General features: G+C 38.3%; 2 protein-coding genes across 2 annotated transcripts; one reads left to right on the forward strand and one right to left on the reverse strand.

Annotated features, from left to right (window-relative positions):
* The first annotated feature begins 4,120 nt into the window (after positions 1-4,120).
* Positions 4,121-5,571, forward strand: LOC102517712 (olfactory receptor 52B2-like). Its single transcript, XM_014560087.2, is given in 1 exon segment — positions 4,121-5,571. A coding segment is annotated over 1 exon segment (945 nt). The 5' UTR covers positions 4,121-4,626.
* Positions 5,572-15,359: 9,788 nt separating this feature from the next.
* On the reverse strand, positions 15,360-16,609 carry LOC102508625 (olfactory receptor 688). Its single transcript, XM_006185638.3, is given in 2 exon segments — positions 15,360-15,989; positions 15,991-16,609. Coding segments are annotated over 2 exon segments (966 nt in total). The 5' UTR covers positions 16,420-16,609; the 3' UTR covers positions 15,360-15,452.
* Positions 16,610-23,763: the final 7,154 nt, after the last annotated feature.

The raw sequence follows: 23,763 nt of genomic DNA on the forward strand, positions 1-23,763 counted from the left end.
GCTGGCCCGGGGGTCCGAGGCCTGAGGTGCTTGCCGGAGACGCGGGGAGCGCCTGCGGCGGAGGCTTCCGACGGAGGGCCGCGCGCGACGGCGTCCCTGGCGGGCCCCGAGCGGCCTCGCGGTGGGCGGGGCCCGGCAGTCCGCGGTGACCTCAGGGGTCCTCCTGCGCGACCCAGGCGCCGCGAGGAGCAGGCCCTTGGGACGAGGCCTCCTCCACCTTCCCGTCTCGTCGGTTACGGCTTTACCAGCTTCGCCGTCAAATGCGAGGACCGAGGAAGTCGGCTTCCTGGACCAAGGAATCGTGAGGAAGGTGCGTGTAGAGTTTAAGGTTTAAGTTTAAGGTTTAAAATTAAGGCTGTGCAGCGACTTCCGTATTCCTGGCTCCACCTCCTGGCCTTCTGACCTGTCGAGCAAGTTACTTAAGCCCCCTGAAGCTCGGCCGTGTAGCTGTAGAACGCGGGTAGTAATAGTGCCTGCTTTATGAGACGGCCGAGGGAACGGATCGGGCTCTCCCGTGGGTACCGCGCCCGAGAGCCAGCCCGTGGCCGTCCGCGCTGTGACTGGGCGGCGGGGCTCAGCCGCCGCCCTTCCTCTGGCTCGCGTGCTGGAGCCCCACGAGTGGAAGTGTGGGGAAGGAAAAAGACTCAGCTCTTGGCAGAGGAGCGAGAAGTAGCTAGCTGGTTCCAGGGGGGTCGTTTCTGTGTCTTCAGTGATAAGGTGACAGATGGACATTTGGTTCATGTCAGCCGACATTGCCCGCGCGGAGGGTGCTGAGAAGAGTCCGACTCCCTGGCTGTGCAGGAGCTGCCCCTGTACCAGTGCGGGTGAGGGACGTGGTCCCTTAACGAGGCCTGTGGGCGGGGGTGATGCGGAGAGTGCGGCGGAAAGCCAGACGAGGTGACAGTTGTGTGCAGCCGTCCGGGTCAGGGACAGCTTCCGAGCATTGAGCATTAAACTCAGCACTCCGTTGGAGGAACAGTAGATTTTCCCCGCCTACAAGGAAGGGAAGGGATATTACACCAAGAGAAAAACAGCATTAAGTACTATGTTAAAAGTTTTCAGATTCCTTATACTTTTCCACACTCTCTTATAAACGTGTGGTGTCTGCATCCATAGCAAAAGTTAACTGCTTTTGAAGGACACGTGAAGACTCAGAGTTTTATCTCCCCAAAGTCACCCAGCTGCTGAGTCCCAGACCAAGACCAGAACCCCTGTATGTTAGGATGGTGTTTCTACCGTGCCTTACGGCCTCACGCATGTAAGCATCTTGGAGTCACAGCCTCTACGATTTATAAAGCACAGTATTTCAACCTCGACTGCCTGTCAGAGTCACCTGGAGGGCTTCAAAAATTACAGATGCCTGAGCCACCTCCAGACCTGTTAAATCAGAAGGGGTGTGGAATGCATGGAAGGGACCTATAATTTTCTTTTTAAAGCATTGCAGGTGATTTTGGTACACAGGTCTGAGAATTACTAGATTCCAGCTTTTTTTAATTTGACAGCACATCTATGTCTGAAAGTTTGATTCACATGAGTGTTACGTTTCAGATGCTCAGAAAATAAGAATTCTTGAATTCTCTAGGCTCATGATAGACAAGAAGTATAATTGACATGTTCCTCCTTGGCCAGGAGATTTTTCCTTCATTTTCAATCCTTTCAATCCAAAAATGAGGGCAAGGTAAGATCAAGTACATGAATGAATGCACAGGTTTTTATTTATTGAGAGGAAACCGGAGTAATTGGTTTTGGGAGAAATGCCTAAAAGATGAATACATTCTGGTGTGATTGGTTGATTAGGTGGTTGTGATTGGTAGGTGTATTCATCTGTCTGATTTATAATTAAGTTAGCCTATGTCAATAAGTCTGTCAAAGCAGTCTCTGGAAAAGTAATCCCTGGAGATAGTTGTGGGAAGAGGAGAATTCCATGGCTGTGTGTGATGAGTTGGCCCCCTGTAGCTGCAAGGGAAGCTGAGAAAGCAGAGAGCAGGATTACAGTGATGGGCTTAGGCCAGTCACAGTCCATCACCCAGACGTGTCACTGCCTTGAATCAAACTAAAGTGATGCTAAACTGAGAAGAAAGTAGAGAATGGATTTTGGTTAAGCAGCTAAAAGAGTCTGCCACAACTTTGTTGAACCTGTTGTTTTCCAAATGTTTTGGATACAACCTGTTTTATGAAATAACCATGAAATCTTGGAAAGTGCCAGCCTCACACACACACATACAGCTGACATACAAACAAACAATTTGGGGATTGGACTGTGTTTGTACTGAGAATTTTTATTTATTTCGAGGTGAATCAGACTCCCTGATTGGGAACAATCTTGATTTGTCAGACTGACTTTTCCTGAATAGGTTTCCTTAGAAAATGCCATGGATGAACTCTGCCTTTAGACACTGCAGATTAATAGGACGTGTAGAGATAGGCCTCAGACATCCATATGTCTGCATGTTTTCATTTCACAGATTTGGAAACTGAGGTCCAGAGAGATTAGGTAATTTACTCTTAAGTGAGAGACTTTGTCTCTGGGCATCCAGGCTGGCATTTTCCCATCTCATTATATTATCTTTCTTGTCCCTCTCTCTACCTGTAGCATTTTCACTCATAAGATGATGTAGGGCCCCACAATTGTACATATTTATTTGACTTTGGATTTTTTGGCTTTTTACATTTCAAGTAAAGATATTTTGTAGATTATGTTTTTAATTACCTGCTTATGTTGTTCAGTGATGCTTATGGAAAAAGATGTAAAGAATTAAAAGCATTATTTTTAGCTAAAAGTGTAATTTTAATTATCCCATAATTAGTGAAAGTTGGATTGTATTCAATTTTATGTTAATGTGGTCGTTAACTACAGTTACCACTTGCTTGTGTATTTTTAAACATGATTTTAAATAATCAAAGTAAAGCTTTGTACTTTGTCTCTTAAAATTAATATTGTTACGCTTTACCTAGATAATGGCTTAGCACTCAGTTCTAAGCTGCTCTCAAATCCCACTTTGTCCTGTAGTGCTTCAAAATTTGAAAGCAAAATTTCAAATAAAATTTCTCCTTAGAGAGTCTGTGCTGAATCAAATCTTCATTTTATACCATATGACATGACTTCTGAGTAGATGCTAACTCTTTCAAAGCCTTAATGAATTTGCTACAGTAGATAAAGACCTGGCTTGCTCTAGGAAAAAATCCCAACCTACTATGCAGAATGTAATCAATTGGCACAGAACTATCTATCTAAAAGCAAAATAGATTTCACAGCCTAAGGATAGGCAAAGGACCTGAACAGAGTTTTTCCAAACAAGATTTACAAATGGCCAATAAGGACATGAAAAGATGGTTAACATCAATAGCAGTCAGAGGAATACAGCTTAAAACTTCATTAAGATACCGCTTCATGCTCCCTGAGGTGGCTACAGTCGAGACAGATAAGAAATAATACCAAGTGAGAATGTGGCAAAATTGGAACCCTAACATACTGCTGGTGAGAATGTAAAATGGTGCAGCTGCCTTTGAAAACAGTCTGGCAGTTTTAAAAAATATTTAAGGTTAAATACAGAGCTATCATGTGACCCAGCAATTCCACTCTAGAGGGAGAAATGAAAACATACTTACTCAACAATAAATTTTTTAAAATGGGCAATAGATTTGAATAGATGTTTTTCCACAGGAGATGTACAGTGGCCAATAAGCACAAGAAAAGATGCTCGACATCATTAGCCATTAGGGAAATGCAAATCAAAATCACAGTGAGATACCACTTCACACCATGAAGAAAGCTGTCATCAAAGTCATATGGTAATAAGTGTTGAGAATGTGGAAAAAGTGAAATCCTTGTACATTGTTGCTGGGAATATAAATGGTATAGCCACTTTGGAAAACAGTTTGACAGTTTCTCCATTCCTAGGGATATACCCAAGAGAAATGAAAAAATATCCACACAGAAACTTATACATGGATATTCATAGCAGCGTTATTCATGATAGCCAAAAAGTGAAAACAATCCAAGTGTCAATTAACTGATTAATGGATATATAAAATGTATATCCATGCGGTGGGATATTTGGCCATAAAAAGGAAGGACATGGTGATCCAGTCAAAAAAAAAAAAAAAAAAAAAAAGCTAGAGAAGAGATTAACAATGGGATTGTGGAAGGCTTGGCATTCCCGAGAAGTTTGGGCTTTATCTTGTAATCAATAAATCATTATACAAGGGTTGTAAGAGAAAACACAGAAAGATTTTTTGTTTTTAAGCATACCACCCAGGCTGCAACATAGCTGATGCCTGTGGAGAGGTCGAGGATGGGAAGCTGAGAGAGGAGGAGACTAGATTAGTTAGGAAGCTATTGCAACAGAACAGGTGAAGAATGACCAAAGCCTGAGCAAGGGCATGTAGGTGAGAATGGTGAGTCATGTCTAGATTCTAGACATTGCTGAGTTGTGGTCAGGCACCTATGTTTATATTTCTGTTTGCAAGTGACAGTGTAGGAAGTGAAAGCAAAACACTGTGTCCTCTAAGTCAAGACATTCATGATTGATTCTATTATCTAACGTTTAACTTTACCAAAATGTATAGCTGATTCTGCTCACTAACTCCCACTTTCTGTAGTCTTCATAGATTCTTAAAGCAGGTATGTTTGGCGCTAACCTCACCATCTTCCATCCCACTGTGTTCATCCTGCTTGGCATCCTGGGACTGGAGAACTACCACACCTGGCTTTCCATCCCATTCTGTCTCATGTACATCACTGCCGTCTTGGGAAATGGAGCCCTTATCCTCGTTGTCCTCCATGAACACACGCTCCATGAACCCATGTATATCTTCCTCTCCATGCTGGCTGGCACTGACATCCTGCTGTCCACTACCACTGTGCCCAAGGCCTTGGCTATCTTCTGGTTCCATGCTGGGGAAATTTCCTCTGATGCCTGCATCACTCAGATGTTTTTCATTCACGTTGCCTTTGTGGCTGAGTCAGGAATCCTGCTGGCCATGGCGTTTGACCGCTATGTGGCCATTTGTACTCCCTTGAGGTACACAGCCGTCTTAACTCCTATTGCTATTGTAAAAATGACCCTGGCAATCTGGGGACGGAGCACTGGGACCATTTTCCCTATCATATTCCTGCTGAAGAGGCTGCCATACTGTCGGACCAATATCCCCCACTCATACTGTGAGCACATTGGGGTGGCCAGATTGGCCTGTGCTGATATCACTGTCAATATCTGGTATGGCTTCTCTGTGCCAATGGCACCAGTTTTGGTAGATGTTGCACTCATTGGCATTTCCTACTCTTTGACCCTCTAAGCTGTGTTTAGACTTCCTTCCCAGGATGCCCGGCACAAGGCTCTCAATACTTGTGGTTCCCACACTGGAGTCATTTTCATCTTTTTCATCCCATCCTTTTTTACCTTCCTGACCCATTGCTTTGGCAAGAATATCCCCCACCATATTCATATCCTTCTGGCAAATCTTTATGTGTTAATTACCCCCATGCTTAACCCTATCATCTATGGAGCAAAGACCAAACAGATAAGAGACAGTATGGCTCACATGCTATCTACTGGGGGGAAATCTTGAGAAAACTCATGGTTCTATTATAGTTTTCAAACCAGCAGGAGGAAAGAGAACTTACTAAATTCCCATGTTTAGGCACTATGGTGTGCTGCAGCAGAAAGCACGTGGGCTTTGGAATAAAATACATCTAGATTCAAATCATGGCTCCCTTACTTTCTGGTCTTTGACCTTGGGCAGTTTCCCACTTTTTGGAAATTTAGTAGTAACCTGTAAAATGGAACCAGTTGTATTGATGCTCTAAGGGTTTTGCAAGGATTAAATTAAATATGTAAACTGCTTGGTACATTGCTTATCATTTAATGGGCTCTCAGTGTTAGCTATAATTCTAACATGAAGTTTGTTGCCTGAGGAAAATGTTTTAGATTTGATGTGTGTGAGATTTCCAGTATTTCCAGGGGCTTCTCTACCTTCTGCTTACCTTCCAAGATGGCATGATGACCTTCATCATCTCCAGCACCATTGTCATCCTAACCACAAGTTTGTTGTACAAATTAAATTAGCAAATGAATAAGAGTACTTTTTTTTGAATTAAGGTATTGAAAAAGACTAAAGTTGATATTGATTACATTTTATATGTAAAGAACTATCACCATTATTAGATTAAAAAGGTGTCTTTACTCATGCAGGAAATGAGTTGAGTGACACAGACACAGGCATTGCTCTTAGAGAGCTGGTTGTCTGAGCTGGACACACAAATAAAAAACTAGTCACTGGTAATAGAAGATATGCTATATCACACAGGTATTCGGGGTTAAACAAATGAAGCAAGCTAATACTCTGTGATTCTATGTCCTCTTCTTTATCTGCATTTTTTTTTCCTAATTAGAGATAGTTGTATGACTTTCAATTCCATTTCTAAATTAGAATAACTTCCAAATTGATATCTCCAGCCTAGACTTTTCCCTTGAGATCCACATTCATATAGTCAATGGTTTCTTGGCTGCTTCAGTTATATGTCTAGTAGGCATCTCAAAATAAACATGTCTGTATTAGGATAGCTTAAAGCTATGCTTAATTTCAATGAATTAACAAAACAAACTCATTCTTCTCTCATTTAAAGTGTAGTGTGTGTCAACAGAATCTGTTTTCCATTTAGTGACTCAGGAATCCTAGATCCCTTCAACTCGTGAAGCTGTCATATCAAGACTTTTCAGCATTTTTCAGAGCTGCCAAAGCAGGGAAAGAGTAGGAAGGGTGAAACACTCCAATGATTAATTGCCTTGCTCTTGAGGTGATCCATCACTTTTGCTCACATTTTCATTGTTAAGCATGTTGCCTGAGCGAGGCCTCAACTCAACTGCAAGGGAAGGTAAGGCCATGTAGGCCTGTTCATGGATTTGCACTGAATATTAATTGTCTCTGCCAACTTAATATTTCTTTATTCTCCTCTTCCCATCTGTAGAACACACTCAAATCCTGCCTACAGGAGAGACCCCAAAGTCCCATCCAGGCACTTTACCAGCTCACAGTATAGGACCTGCAGATGATACACAAGAACATCTCCAACAGATTTGGTTGAGGCTCTTCTTGGTCTAGAGAACTACGATTTAAAGGAATATTTATCCGCTTACTCCTCACCCTCTTATTAAATACGTGATAGTTTAACAGGGATATTTAACAACAATAACTTCTCCCATTTAGAAAGATGAAGAATATGAGATACATAATAGCCATTAATTCATAGCAATTTTGAAATCCCCAAAAGGCAGACATTGAGAAGGCTCCATACCTTGGGCTTAGAAAAAGTTTCTTAATTAGTTGCTCTAGCAGAAACTATCTTGTCCAATCTTCTCTGTGACCCATGGAATTTTCTCTCTGGAAGCTCCTTTCTTTTCTGTTATCTTCTTAAATCATATCTGAAATGGGCAGTGGGGAATATGTCCTTCTTGTGGATAGCACAGCTTTCTGAGCACACTTTCTGGTGCTGAAAGCTTGGGTCCCAAGAGTTATGTGAACTCTTGAATGGTCAAAGTTTTTCTTAGCTGAACTCTTGAAAACTAGGCCCTCACAGCAGATTGTTAATATATGTTGATTAAAAATCTAGTATACTTCTTTTCTATTTGGTTCCACTCACTTGCCAGTAAAAATGCCCCCAAATCTTTTGAAGACATAATTATCAAATTTTCTCTATTTCTCCCTTTATCATGTCCATGCATGTCTCTCTGGAGTAAATGGAGGCTAATTTGGAACTATGATGCTTTAGTAAAGAGGTACCACCTTTAATTTAAATTTTGCTCTCAGTTTCTTTATCCATCTGAGGTGTTTACTAGACAGTCTACCCATAAAATAATCTTGATCATTAGGCATTTTTTAAAATGACATATTTTATAGGGAGATTTTGCTTGAAGCTTTTATTTTTTAATTTAATTAATTTATTTAATTGCACTATAGTTGATTTATAGTATTGTGCTAGTTTCAGGTGTATAGCAAAGGATTCAGTTTTATATATATATATTTCAATTATATATATATTTCAGATTCTTATCCATTAAAGATTTTACAAGATATTGCATATAGTTCCCTGTGCTATGTAGTAAATCTTTGTTGTTTATTTATTTTATATATATTGATGTGTATCTGTTAGTCCTATACTCCTAATTTATCCCTCCCTCCTTTCCTCTTTGGTATGATAAGTTGGTTTTCTATGTCTGTGAGTCTGTTCTGTAAATAAATTCATTTGTATTATTTTTTAGATTCCACATATAAATGACGTCATATATTTGTCTTTCTCTGACTTACTTCTCTAGGTCCATCCATGTTGCTGCGAATGGCAGTATTTCATTCTTTTTTTTAAGGCTGAGCAACATTCCATTATATATATATAAAGTCTTCTTTATGCATTCATCTGTTTATGGACACCACTCAGGTTGCTTCCCTGTCTTGATTCTTGTATATAGTGCTGTTATGACAACTGAGGTACATGTGTCTTTCAAATTAGAGTTTTTGTTTTTTCTGGATATATGCCCAGGAGTGGGATTGCTGAATCATATGGTAACTCTAGTTTCAGTTTTCTCCCTCTGGCTGGAGAGCCCCATCATTTCCAACATGGACCATCAGAGCTCAGCCTCATCTCTTTGGCCTTGTTCCCAGATATAGCTCCTAACCCCCACACAGGTGAAGAGACTGATGTAAGAAAGGCAAATTGAGAAATCCAAGGATAGTGAGCCAGATTCATAGATGAGACAGAGTCCTAGGTAGGTGGACTGCCTCCACCGATTCCTCTCCCAGTGTTCTTGACATTAGCTGGGTTACTTATTACTGCAGAGGGGCCCTGAAAACATCCTCAGGCTGGAGCTTCCTTCTGGGCTTCTTCCCCTCCCCTGACTGTTGCTGCCTCTGCTTGGCTGTTGATTGCTCAGAGCAAATCTGTCCCTTTCCCTACCTCTCCTGGGGTTTTCGTTATACAACACAGCTGTGGTCCTGCCCTCCCTGGGCTCATCCCATAGCAGTGCTCAGTGTCATCCAACTACCACTCCAGCTGGACGGGACCCTAGTGACTTTGGAGTTTTGTCTTGGTCATTCTGGGACAGCTCTATTCAAACCTAGTCCTGGGGGGCAGGGCTACCAGATGGACAGCTCTTCCAGGTCGAATTGTTGGAATAAAGTATATTCTCCTTTCTGTCTAGGCCTGGGTTCCTCCCCATTCACTGTAGCAAGTACAGTCTGTTCTGTTCTAACATTACACATGAGTTCTTAAAAATCACCATGCTGTGCAAAATCCCACATGAAATCTGCAGAATTTATGGAAAAATGGAGTTAGGAGCCCAGTACTTAAACACTTTGTCAACTGACATAGAAAAATAGAGAGTAAAGGAATATAAACAGTAGCAGCATTTTACACACCTTAAATGGTTAAGAACAATACGAATACTACAATGACGACAATTCTTTGAGAAAGACATAAAGTTTGCTTGTGGAATTAGCTGAAAGGGTTGCAGCTTGTGAGTTATTTTGAAGTAGTAAAAGGAACTTTATCTGAAATCAGATGGAAAGTTGTGAAGGAAACTAAGGTAGTTAGTAGATATTTGGAGTATGTGTGTGTGTGTGGTTGTGTGCATGCATGTGTGTGTTTGGTGTACTCTTACGCATCTTCTTTTCAGTTTGAGGCAGTTTCCTGCATTCAACCAGTGTTATTAGTGGACAAAATTGCACAAAGGCAAATGTGAAATTCAGCTATGCCGAAACTGTTTCGTAATATACCATTGGTGTTGGGACATATTTGTATGTTAAAACCAAGTGATGCAGCAGAACTGAGTGTATCCCCTTGTTCCTCTGCCAACAGTCTTCCTCTCTCCCAAATCACGCATCTCAGTAAATGAATGTTCTAAGGACTGCCAACTTAAAATGAATCTCTATTCCACATACTTCTCCCTAGGTCTTTCCATGGTACTTTCACATCTCAATCCTGTATCCCCAGGATCTGCCCTTCACCGACCTATCCTCTTCTGAGAGTCATCTTTGTATATTACCTTTCTTCACCTTTTAAATCTATGGCCATGTAAAATTTGTCTTATCTCTAAACTAAAACTGCTTTTGCTCACTATTTCCATACTGCCTGATTGAAAGAACACTGGAGTAGAAAGAGACCCAGTAGAAAAGAGATGGCCCACTCAAATTAGGAGAATTAAAAATTACTGATGTATAACCCATATATAACATTATATTAGTTTCAGATGTACAACATAATGATTCAACAGTTGTATGTATTGCAAAATGATCACCACAATGAGTTTAGTTAACATTGATCACTGTAAAGAGTGACAAATTTTGTGTGTGTGTATGTGATGAAGACCTTAAGAGTTACTTTCTCTTAGCAGCTTTCAGATATGCAATGATTAACTATAGTCACCATGCTATACATTACATTCCCATGACTTATTTATTTTATAACTGGAAGTCTGCATCTTTTGACCCCCTTCCCCTAACCCCCTTCCCTCCAACCCCCTTCCCCCTAGCAGCCACCAAACTGTTGTCCATATCTACAATCCTGTTTTTTTTTTTGTATTTTGTTGTTGTTTTTGTTGTTTTTTGATTCCACATATAAGTTAGATCATAGGTACTCATATTTCTCTGTCTGACTTATTTCACCTAGCATGATGCCCTCAAGTTCCGTCCATATTGTCACAAATGACAAGATTCTTTCTTATGGCTGAATAGTATTGCATTATATATATACACCACATTTTTTTCTTTATCCATTCATCCATAAATGGACACTTAGGTGGCTTCCATGTCTTGGATATTGTAAGTAAAGCTGCAGTGAACATGGGGGTGCAAGGGTGTTTTCAAATTAGTGTTTTCTTTTTCTTTGGATAAATATCAGAAGTGGAATTGCTGAGTGATACTATAGTTCTATTTTTAATTTTTTGAGGAACTTCATACCGTCTCCCTTAATGGCTGCTCCAATTTTCATTCCCACAAACAGGGCACAAGTATTCCCTTTTCTCCACATCCTGGCCAAAACCTGCTTTCTCAAATTAGAATAATTTGAGAAGAGATTACTTACAAAGGGACAATTAATAAAGATTTGGCCCTTAAGAGATCCTAAGTGATAGTGTAGTTACTTAGGACTTATAACAGGACATGTCACCACCTCTAGACATGGAGGAATGGGCAACTGTATTCCCGAAGTAGAGAGTTAGCATAAAGGTTACCTTGAGACCAGTTTTGTTTGTTTGATATTGTTGAATTAATTCTATCTTTTTAGGTGTGATTTGTGCTTAGCAACTTTAATGCCACTCTTTCATGTTGCTTTTCCTCAAATAGATGGTTGTATTTGGTGGTAAAGAAAATTGTACTGGACAGGATGAGCACACAGAAGTTGATTTTATTTGATACTTGATGTTATTGCTAGGAACAGGGGAGAGAGCACAGACCAAGTCTGGATACCCATCTTGGCTAAAACAAGGTGTGGCTGGGCTACAGTAAGGTGTCAGGTGGAATGGGTTTAAGAACTGGGATGAGCTAGTGGAAAAATACTGGGGGAATTTAGTAGGAGGTTGATCAATGGGTTATGTCAAACATACTGAGTTATTCCTGAGATTGCAAATGCTTTTTTTGTCTGTGATTTGGCCATCTGTGTTTGCTAATTGGAAAGTTAGACTCCTATCCTCCACAGAGACTGGGAGATAAATACCTTTGATATTTATATTTCATGAGATAGTTCCCAGGTCTTGAAAAAGACATTTTCTAGGTTGTAAAACTGTCAGGAGGTTAGCAGAAGATTTATATACACTGCAAATTTTCCCAAGCAAATTACCTAAGGAAAGGGAGGTCAGATGCTAATAGTCAGGGAAGAAAGCTGTCTAAAGTTTAGACCAAGTATCCTGGTCATTGGCTGATTGTTTTTCTTTCTAGTAGGCAATCTCAGAATGCTGCTGTATTTGTTGGATGCACCCTGTTGGAGGGGAGACATGGGGTGTGCTAGAGCTTGATTTATAGTTGAGCTTCTTTTCCATGTCTCATAGGGCCTGGTTATTTATGGCCATGTGGATCACTGTCCTGTTTTCTGACCTGATCTCCAATATTCTGGAACACCCACCCCTCTGGCTTGATTTTTGGTTCACTTTTTGGTCTAAGAGTGTATGTGTAAAAGGCTAGACCTGCCTGCCTGCTTATACTGTGCTACCAGTTAATCACCAGTTTGATTTTCCCATGGCCCCCTGCTTCTTTTAGTATCGGACATTTCTGAATCAATATTATTTTTGTAGTGGTCCTTTCCCATGCACCTTTTGGGCTTCTGTTCTTTCTCACAATTCCATCATAGTCATCTTTCATCTTTTGGAGTTGCTTTTTTTTTTTTTTTTTTTTAAGATTCCACATATGAGCGATCTCATATGGTATTTTTATTTCTCTTTCTGGCTTACTTCACTTAGAATGACATTCTCCAGGAACAACCATGTTGCTGCAAATGGCGTTATGTTGTTGGTTTTTATGGCTGAATGGTATTCCATTGTATAAATATACCACATCTTCTTTATCCAGTCATCTGTTGATGGACATTTAGGCTGTCTCCATGTCTTGGCTATTGTAAATAGTGCCGCTATGAACATTGGGGTGCAGGTGTCATCCTGAAGTAGGAGCGGGATTCCTGGGTCATACGGTAAGTCTATTCCTAGTCTTTTGAGGAATCTCCATACTGTTTTCCACAGTGGCTGCACCAAACTGCATTTCCACCAGCAGTGTAGGAGGGTTCCCTTTTCTCCACAGCCTCTCCAGCATTTGTCATTTGTGGACTTTTGAATGATGGCCATTCTGACTGGTGTGAGGTGATACCTCATCATAGTATTGATTTGCATTTCTCTGATAATTAGTGATATTGAGCATTTTTTCATGTGCCTATTGATCATTTATATTTCTTCCTTGGAGAATTGTTAGTTTAGGTCTTTTGCCCATTTTTGGATTGGGTTGTTCGCTTTTTTTTCTTATTAAGTCGTATGAGCTGCTTATATATTCTGCAGATCAAGCCTTTGTCAGTTTCATCATTTGCAAAAATTTTCTCCCATTCCGTAGGTTGTCTTTTTGTTTTACTTATGGTTTCCTTTGCTGTGCAGAAGCTTGTAGGTTTCACTAGGTCCCACTTGTTTATTCTTGCTTTTATTTCTGTTGCTTGGGTAGACTGCCCTAGGAGAACATTTTTGAGATGATGTCAGATAATATTTTGCCTATATTTTCTTCTAGAAAGTTAATTGTATCTTGCCTTATGTTTAACTCCTTGATCCATTTTGAGTTTATTTTTGTGTATGGTGTAAGGGAGTGTTCTAGCTTCATTGATTTACATGCTGCCGTCCAGTTTTCCCAACACCATTTGCTGAAGAGACTGTCTTTATTACATTGTGTATTTTTGCCTCCTTTGTCGAAGATTAGTTGACCAAAAGTTTGTGGGTTCATTTCTGGGCTCTCTATTCTGTTTAATTGGTCCATATGTCTGTTTTTGTACCAATACCATACTGTCTTGATGACTGTAGCTCTGTAGTATTGTCTGAAGTCTGGGAGAATTATTCCTCCAGCCTCTTTCTTTTTCTTCAGTAGTGCTTTGGCAATTCTAGGTCTTTTGTGGCTCCATGTAAATTTTATTATGATTTGTTCTAGTTCTATGAAATATGTCTTGGGTAATTTGATAGGGATTGCATTAAATCTGTAGATTGCCTTGGGCAGTATGACCATTTTAACAATATTGATTCTTCCAATCCAGGAGCATGGGATATCTTTACATTTTTTAAAGTCTTCTTTAATTTCCTTCATCAATGGTTTATAGTTTTCCATGTATAATTCTTTCACTTTCTTGGTTAGATTTATTCCTAGGTACTTTATTACTTTGGGTGCTATTTTAAAGGGGATTGTGTCTTTACTTTCTTTTTCTGTTGATTCGTTAATGTAAAGAAATGCAACTGATTTTTGAACGTTAATCTTGTAACCTGCTACCTTGCTGAATTCTTCGATCAGCTCTAGTAGTTTTTGTGTGGACCTTTTAGGGTTTTCTATATATAGTATCATGTCGTCTACATATAGTGACACTTCTACCTCTTCTTTTCCAATTTGGATCCATTTTATTTCTCTCTCTTCTCTGATTGCTGTGGCTGGGACTTCCAAGACTATGTTGAATAGGAGTGGTGATAGTGGGCATCCTTGTCTTGTCCCAGATTTTAGTGGGAAGCTTTTGAGTTTTTCACCGTTGAGTACTATGCTGGCTGTAGGTTTGTCATATATAGTTTTTATTATGTTGAGATATACCCACTTTGGTGAGAGGTTTTATCATAAATGGGTGTTAGAGTTGCTTCTTATTTTCTGTTTCATGAATTCTTCTCCTTTTTTTTTTAAATCATGTTATAGATTGATTTACTATTGAATATTTAGCCAGTGTCACTAGGTTTTGGAGTGGAAGGAAGAAGCTGCAGTGAGTACTGAGTTAGTCATGTTAATCAGAGATCTTTGGAACTTGTTTACTCCTTGGAATTTTTGAGCTTTCTTCATGGCCCAATATTTTATCAATTTCTGAAAATACTGCATGTCAAGAACATGATGTGTATTGTCTGTTTTTACTGTGAGTTAGCTATTCAACATCCATTCAAACTCACCTTCCCATAACTTCTATCATACATTTTGGAAAGCTGAAGTACTTTGGGTCTTATAACTAGAGATAAACATTAGACTCATTCTGAGGAATCAGACGTATAAGTCTATTGAGGCTATTCTTTGTTCTTGTCTGGAATGTGGAGTTGAAAGTGAAGGATAGTAGTCATAGCTTTGATTGGCAGAGCAGAAAAGTAGAAAAATCTCTGTCTTTTGATAGCATAATAGAAGTGCCTTATTTTGTGTGTGTGTGTGTCTGTCTGTCTGTGTATGTGTGAGATGAGATAAATAAACCCCAATCTGGCCAAGCCATTATAATATAGTGTCTCTTACACACAGCTAACCACAACCTTAATCGATTGCTTAAATATTAGAGAGGCACACTTTAGTTAAGTATCATTCTTTTTTTATTGTCATTTTAATTTGCTTTTTTAAAAATTAGTCATGAAGCTGATAGAGGGAAAGGATTAACAGCAGGGACTTTATTGGCTTGGATTCTAATCTCACTCTGCAACTTCCTTCTTATTTGACCCTAGACAAGTTTCTCAACTTTCTTACTTCATCTGCAAAATGTATAAAAAGCAATTGGTCTTGCTTCACAGGGTGGTTATGGCAATTAAATGAATTACTGTTCGTGAAATGTTTAGAATAGGGTCTTGCACATAGCATGTGCTGTACAAAATAGGTGAGTTAATTTCAATTGGTGATCCTAGCAAGTGGGAGATGTGGAATTTTGACCCAGAACTATTGGACTCCAAAGCCTGTGCTCTTTCTGTAATACCAATGATAACATTCTGTCATTTAAAGTTGGCTTACCTCCTAGACACATTCTCACCCAAACCAAATACCCTCTGAAAGCCCACTCTCAGTTCCTGGGTCCTAAGAGCATACACCATAGGATTAAGTGCTGGGGGAATGACACTATGCAGCACATTGAGGAGAACAGGGATGAAGGGAAATCTTCTTCCTGCCAGATGGGTGACAGACACCACAATAATGGCTGTGTAGAAAAAGAGAATGAGGATGAGATGAGAGCTGCAGGTACTCAGGGCCTTAGCTGTTGCTTCTGCAGATTTCAACCTCAGCACTGAGCGAATAATCAAAGCATAGGAAGCAAAGACCAGACCCATGTCACTCCCAACCACAACCCAGGCCAAGGCCAAATGATAAAACCTATTAATAGTGATGTCGTCACAGGCCAGACTGGTGACCCCCAAGTTAGAGCAGAGGCAGTGGTCAATCTCATTCCTGGAGCAGTAGTGTCTCTGGGCAGCCAGTACAGGCACTGGGATGGTCAATAGGATATTCCTGAGTATCATAGACACTGTGACTTTGATCACAAAAGCCTTCAGTGACTATGAAGGGGTACTGAAGGGGATAGCAAATGGCTACATATCTATCCACAGCCATGCAGAGGAAGATGCCTGACTCCATGCACATGAAAGAGTTGATGGCATAGATCTGAGCAAAGCACTCAGGGAGGCTGATGGTCTTGGCATTAAACCATAAAATGGCCAGGATTTTGGGCATGATGGTAGTAGCCAGGCCAATGTCCACTACCGCCAGGATACCAAGGAATAGATACATGGGCTGGTGCAGGGTGGGCTCATGTTGGATGGTGATCAAGATGAGGAGATTGGCACCAAGAGCTAAGAGGTAGAGCAGGGCCAGTGGCAGGGAAAACCAGTGCTGCCACTCATGAATGCCTGGGAGCCCCATCAGGATGAACTCAGACACGTGAAACCTTGAGCTGTTGGTTATACTCAGGGTGGTATCCATATCATGGGATGTCTCGATCTCAGCAGGTACCTGTAAATTAAGGGGAAACAAGAATAGGCTGTGGTTAGGTCAGCTGAGGGCCAAAATCTGTGTAGAGGTGTAAGGTTCACCAACAATAACTCAGTCTTTTTTTTTTTTTTTTTTTAACATGATGCATCTTTTATCCCTTTAAGACTCTCGGAGAAAGTTTACCTAAGAATAATAGAAGGTCCACGATAGATCCTAAGATAAAGATTTTGATATAATTAAAGTAGAGATTTAATGACTTTATGTGCCTGAAATCCCTGGTAAATTTTTGTATGTGGGGGAAATGGACATAATGCAGGAGACACATATATTATAAGGAAACAGACATTTCAGTGGTGTACTAGCTTTCAACGGCTGCCTAAAGAAAAAAAAAATCACAGACTGGGCAACTTAACCAACAGAACTTTATTTTCTCACAGTTTTGTAGGCTGAAGTCCAAAATCAAGGTGTCAGCTAGTTTTGTTTCTTCTAAGTCCTCTTTCCCTGGCTTGTAGATGGTTGTCATTCTGGTGCCTTTACATGGTCTTTTCTCCATGCACACACATATCTGTGTCCAAATTTCCTCTTCTTAAGGACACTGCACATAATGGATTAGGACTCACTGAAAAGATTTCATTTTAACTTAATTACCAATTTAAAGACCTTATCTGAAAAGATGGTTAATTCTGAGGTACTAGAGGTTAGGATTCAAAATGTGAATTTTGAAGGATACAACTGAGCTATAATAAGGAATAAAAATGAGAGGGTAGCCTCCATTCTTGGAGGCCTTCAGGAAGAGAATAAGTAGTCACAGTGAGAACCCTGACTAGGCTTTTCTTTTGGATGCCTTGTTGGAGAATAGTTTCTGACATAATCCATTTAAGCTTCACTCTCAAGGTGTTGTTATTGATGTGAAGAAATGGAGGTTGAATGATTTGTCTAGCTAAGAATCATATATTGAAGTTATTAATAAGTGACAAAGCTACAGTAAAATTTTAATATTCTGCATTTAATTTGAGCATTCATTCTGTGAAATCTTAACCAGCAGATCACTGTCCTATAGAATAGTATTGTTTCCTCATCTGATTATGAAAGTACATTAAAGACATATGTAAAGCTATATTTTGAAATCATCAGTGCTATTAATACAAAATATAATGAGGAACAAGTGGAAACAAACTTTTAAACACTTCTGTATTTCTGTATGCTATATGCTGGAAATATAGGAGGCTTTTTTTGCACACATTTAGACTTTTTCTTGTGTTTAAGTAATTTCATGGTTTAATCTTGGTCCTTTCATACTTGGTCTTCCTCATTTTCACATTCCTGACTTTGTTAATTCTTTCATTTCTGGGAAACTTCCAAATAATTATATCAAAAAGTGTACTTGAGAGACTTATGTCAGCAAAATGACAGACTAGGAAGCTCCAGGTCCTTGTTCTCTCATGGGAACACGAACGGAGTGACAGATTAACCAAAATAGCTTTGTGGGAGTTCTATAAACTAAGAAACTAAAGTCTTATAGTGACAAAGTAAACGCCAAGCCAAGAAAACGCCACACTCAAAATGACAGGAATTTTTCTGGAATTTTTCTCATTCTTTCCCCATAATCTGCCTTGTGCAGTACAGGAGAAATCCACCCAATTCCCAGTTCCTCCTTGTGGTCAGCACAGTGAGAAGGCAACCCACAGTATGGGAGGGAATATTTACAAATCACATATCTGATAGGGGGTTAATATTCAAAATATATAAACAATGTCTACTATTCAACAACAAAAACCAAACAAGTCAATTGAAAAACTGACAAATGTCTTGAATAGACATTCTTCCAAAGAAGATATAAAAATGGCTAATAAGCATGTGAAAAGACACTCAAAACTAATCTAATCATCAGGGAAGTGTAAGTCAAAGCCATGTTGAGATACCACCTCATACCCATTAGGAGGACTATAGCAAAAAAAAAAAAAAAAAAAAAAAAAAATTGAAAAAACCTAGAAAAGAACAAATGCTGGCAAGGATGTGGAGAAATTAGAACTCTTAGGCATCTTAGGTGGGAATGTGAAATGATGCAGTGGCTGTGGAAAACAGTATGGCAATTACTCAAAATATTAAAAATAGAATTATCATATAATCCAATAATTCCACTTCTGGGTATATAACCAAAAGAACTGAAAGCAAGGACTTGAAGAGATATTTGTATACCCATGTTTATATCAGCATTATTCTCTGTAGCCAAGAACTAGAGGCTACTCAAGTGCCCATAAACAGATAAATGAATAAGCAAAATGTGGTACATACATGCATGGAATATTATTTAACTTTAAAAAGGAGGGAGATTCTGACATATGTTATAACATGAATGAAACTTGAGGACATTATACTAAGTGAAACAAGCCAGTCATGATTCCACCTACATGAAATACTTAAAGTAGTCAAACTCAGAGACAGTGGAATGATGATTTCGACGGATTGGAGGAAGGGAATTGGGAGTTATTATTTAATAGGTAGAGTTTCAGTCTTTCAGGTGAAAAGTGTTCTGTGGATGGATGGTGGTGATGGTATATATATACAACAATGTGAAGGTACTTAATGCCACTGAACTATACACCTAAAAATGATTAAGGTGGTAAATTTTTATGTTATATGTATTTTACCACAATTAAAATTAAAAAAATACTCAAATTGTTTTAGGAATCCTTGACTATCTAAGAATTTTTTTGTTACTTTTGTCCATGAATAATACCTTGTTTTGTCAAATATCTAGGTATCAATATTTCCTTTCTCAAATCCCTGGCTTTGTTTGATTCAATGGTATGATGTATAAAATTGAGGCTCCATTTCCCATCACTCCTGAGAATGAGTGACCATGTCATTATTAATTATAATAAGCATATATTAATCATGAAATTGATTAAAAGTAGGAAAAAAGGACAGCAGAAGTTCAGGAAACAAAACAATGAAGAAAAATATCTATAAATCAAGATCCCATTAGGCAACTATATTGATAGTTAACACTTTAGAATTTTTAATTTTCAATATTTTTCACAGTTGAAATTTTATGTAAATAGAATGATTCATCTTGTGCTTTTTCTTATCATGATACACTTACTATACAAGGTCCTAACTCATTGGGAAATTATAAAAATCATAATTCTATAAATGTTATTTTCAATGGCTGTGTATGGTTTTATAACATTTTCCCCAATTTTTGTTTGGTTTTACACACTGCTTACGTATTTTTAGATATAGTTAATTCTATCTTTAAAAAATCAGACTTAGAGCATTTTCCTTTCACCTTTTTTCCTAGATGTTTTAGGCTTAAAGTGAAATCTTTAACCAAGTATTTACGGATAGTCTCTATGGTAGTCTGTGAACTTCATAAATGTATGGAAAAACCCTGTCATCATTGTTATTATTATCATTATTATTATTAGGAGAGGATCTATTTAGCTTTCATCAGGTTTTAAAAACATTTCACCCCTCAAGTAAGAGATGCAGAGAATGATTCTTTACTCAAAATTTGGACCAATATTCACTTCCTTAAGTCTTTAAATTTTTACTAGTTGAGCTTTTTGTTTTGTGACATTAATTTTGCTGTTAATGAGAAATATGTAAAGAAATTGACTTTAAACAATAATATCCACATCTTTCTGCAACTGATTATTATGCCCTCTTTGTCACATATGTAATTTGTATATGAATTAATTCTGTCTCTGGACAGTCTGTTGTTTTCATATTTCTTGCCGGTTATGTCTGTGCCATATCAAACTGAATTAAATGTTATAGTTTTGTAAAAATTTACTGCACAATAGGACCATATTACTCTTATTCTCTTCAATTTTAAAGCTCTTTTCATGTGTTTATTCTTCCAGATTAACCTTAGAATTCATGTATTGAGTTCTAAAATAGCACACTTTTGTTTAGGACTTTGTTAAATCTGTAGATTAATTTTGGAAAAAAAAGGTGCTAACTTTATACTATTAAACTTCATTTAATAATGAAGACCCTCTCTGTCTCTCTTTGTTTCTTCTAAAGCTTCTCTATGTATTAAATATATAAAACATATTAAAAACTCATTCAAATTTTATTATGAATTTTAACATTTTGGGATATATGTAGTGAATATGATTTTCTGTAGTATGTATTCCATTGTATGCTTCTAGCCCATTAAATTTATCTTTTTTAGTATAATTATATTGGCTTTTGTTATTTCATCTTGCTTCATCCACTTTGATAAACTCTTATCACTTTTAAATGTGATCATTTCTTCCCTGTATTATTATAACAAACAGTTATCTGTTTTTTGTAAAGGAAATATTTTGTATGTTATGTATTACAATTGCATTTGTTTTATTATTTTGTTTTGTATATCATCCACGTTGCTAAACTATTATCAATTCTTAAAGTTTTCCCATTGGTACTCTGTAGTAGTCTAGGTAGACCAAAAAGATGCTTCAAAATAATGATGTTTTCCCTCTTTACAAACATTAACATCTCTTAATTTTTGTTTTATGTCTCACTGAAATGTCTGGAAACTCATTATCATGTAAAATAGTTGTGATGGCAAATATCTTTAATTGTTTTTGGTTGAATTTAATAGAGTTAGCTGGAATTTCATTAAATATGTATTTTGTTTTTAAAGTCTTTTGTCAAATATAAGAAACTTGTTTTTCATCTTTATCATTTCAAACACATTTATTTAATAGCATTTTATTTAATATCAATGATTCTTGAAATTAATTTTTGTTCTGAGAATCCTGGATTTAGAATTTACCATTCTAAACCTCTTTGTTTATCATTTATTCAGTGCAGTTTTACGGAGTCTTTTATGTAATGCTGAGAAATGGATACTTTTGTTTTCATTTCTTGAATATGTCGTTTTATTATGTTTTGTTTGCATGATCTTCTGACTGGAAAGTCCCATCCTCTCAAGGGTGTCCCATCATGTTAGAGTTCAGCCTCTCTTACTTCCTAACTGTAGACCTTAGTCTCTACAGAAGTGAAAAGCTTGAGAGGAGGGAGTACTAAAGGTGAAAAGTCAACCGCGGAGGTCAGCCATTAGGCATATAATCAAATTTAGAATCCGGGACAAAATTACAGAAACAGGAGACACATTCATCCCCTCACCTCTGAGGATGCAGGTCACTGACTTCAGGAGGGGCTGTCAGGAGGCTCCCAGGCTGCAACGCCTCCTGCAGCTGCTTCTGCTCTCCTGCTGCAGCTGCCAGTGTTTAGCCTTTTGTTGTTCAGAGCAGATTTGTGACTTTACTTGACATCCTTGGAGTTTGAGGTTTCAAGATCAGTTAGATCCCTGAGATTCCCTGGTTTGATGTGCTGCTCTATAAGTCCTTCCCACTCTATTCCAAACGTCCTCCAGGGTCTAATGCTTTTTTACATTGAAACGGGAAAAGGCCCTCAGTGCTCTCAGGGGTTAGCCAAGTGACTTCTGGGAGTAGGCCTATCAGCCCACCACATGGACAGCTCTCCACTCCAGACTCCCAAGAGCTTAATTCACCCTTCTCTGATGCATAGTGCCCCTCATTACAGGACTGTTCTGAAGTATCCCATCTCGGAATATATCTTTATTTCATACTCCTTCCAGAGTTTGCCCCTATCTAATTTCCATCTCACAAACTTTGGGTGTAACCTCTTCATTTTGTTTCCTCTTCCTCATCTGACAGATACTTCTTATTTCTCTACAGTTTAATTTTTGTTTTAACACCACACGGAAATCACTTTTGCTAATGCTTTCCAATTGCCAAAATCAGTCAGTCAATCAATTAATTAATTAATGGGGGCAGCAATTTGCTTTGCATTCTACCCTTTCTTATGTATACAACATGAATTACTAATTTTTCAGTGGTCAGTGTTTTATTTGTTGTTAGGATGGAGTGGCAACTTCCAAGATCCTTTCATGCAGGAAAAGAAGCCAGCAGCCCCTACAATGAACTTTTTAATAAATTTTTTGTCAGCATTTAGAATCTTTTTTGTATATCTTTCCAAAAATAGACTCAGTGGAAAAAACATAATTTGCACATTTAGAAACATTTTGCCAAATCACTGTTTGGTATGTTTGGGCCAATTTACAGTCTTACCAGATGTGTACAAGTGTCAATTTTGAGGTGGCATTGATGGTGAGGGACGTTTTGTTTTCTACTCTTACTTGTTTTTCAGATTATAAAAAGTTCAGTATAATTTTAATATGCATATTTTAATTAGTGTTGCTGACAATTTTAATGATTTTAATGGCCATTTTTTTCTAGTGAGATAAAATAAGATTATAACCTAGGTTATAGTTTATTTATAGTTTATTGAGAGCTAAAATCTCTATCCTTTCCTAATACCTAAATGATGTTTCATTATCCATTATAATTTACAATTATGTATATAATGATTGTTGAATGATCTCTGTCCCCTATCCCTACCAGATGGTGAGTTCTGTTGTATTCTTAGCATAGTGCCTGGCACAGGATAGGCTCTCAATAAATGTTTGCTCAATAAATAAATTTCACTATTTAATGGACTGTATCTTTACTATCATGTTTCCTCATCAGTCACATTGGTGCAGTGTATGTTTTTGATGAATACATAATCTCCAAGTGTAACACTGTAGGCACTCAATAAAGTTTTATTGAAGAAATGAAATAAGTTGTCACAAAACAACCATTGCAATTGTAATCACTATTAACACTATTGTTTTCACTGCCATCCTCATGACTAATAACACATTGATTTAATCTTTGCAAATATTGTTAGTTTTAACCGGTGGTATTTTGGACATTGTGCAGACATATTAAAGGGGACATGATTATTCTTGTAATGCAGACTCACTGCTGTGTATAAGCATAGAACAAAGAGAAAACTAGCATTTGTTGTCCTTTTCTTTATTATTTTCTACATTATTCTGAGTATGTACTAGGCTATCATTTTGATGATGAAGTGAAGTTGGAAATACAGAAATTATGATAAAATGCGATAGTGTGTGGTAGAGATTGGCTTCAAGTCACAGAGGACTAATTCTCATCGGGAGATAAGGGTAGAAATGGGACACAGGGTGGCTTAGGTTAAGACATGCTATGAATGACCAGGGTTTAGAAGAAAATGGGCCTGAGTTGTTGGGTGGGTACATGGAGGATTAGGGCTAAACTTATGGTCCCTAGAGGGAGTCTGCCTCAGTCTTTCTCCTAAGTGGCTTCTGCTCTATGCCATACTCTACGATCCCATTTTTCTCTATTAAATATTAATCTTCGATATTATTAGGAAGAAGATCGTTCTTCAAAGAAAGGGCGAAAAGCAGAGACTCTCCCTCCACTCTTGTCATTGCTCCATGTGTAGAAA

The sequence above is a fragment of the Camelus ferus genome, chromosome 10, assembly GCF_009834535.1.
Source record: "Camelus ferus isolate YT-003-E chromosome 10, BCGSAC_Cfer_1.0, whole genome shotgun sequence".
NCBI lineage: Eukaryota > Metazoa > Chordata > Mammalia > Artiodactyla > Camelidae > Camelus > Camelus ferus.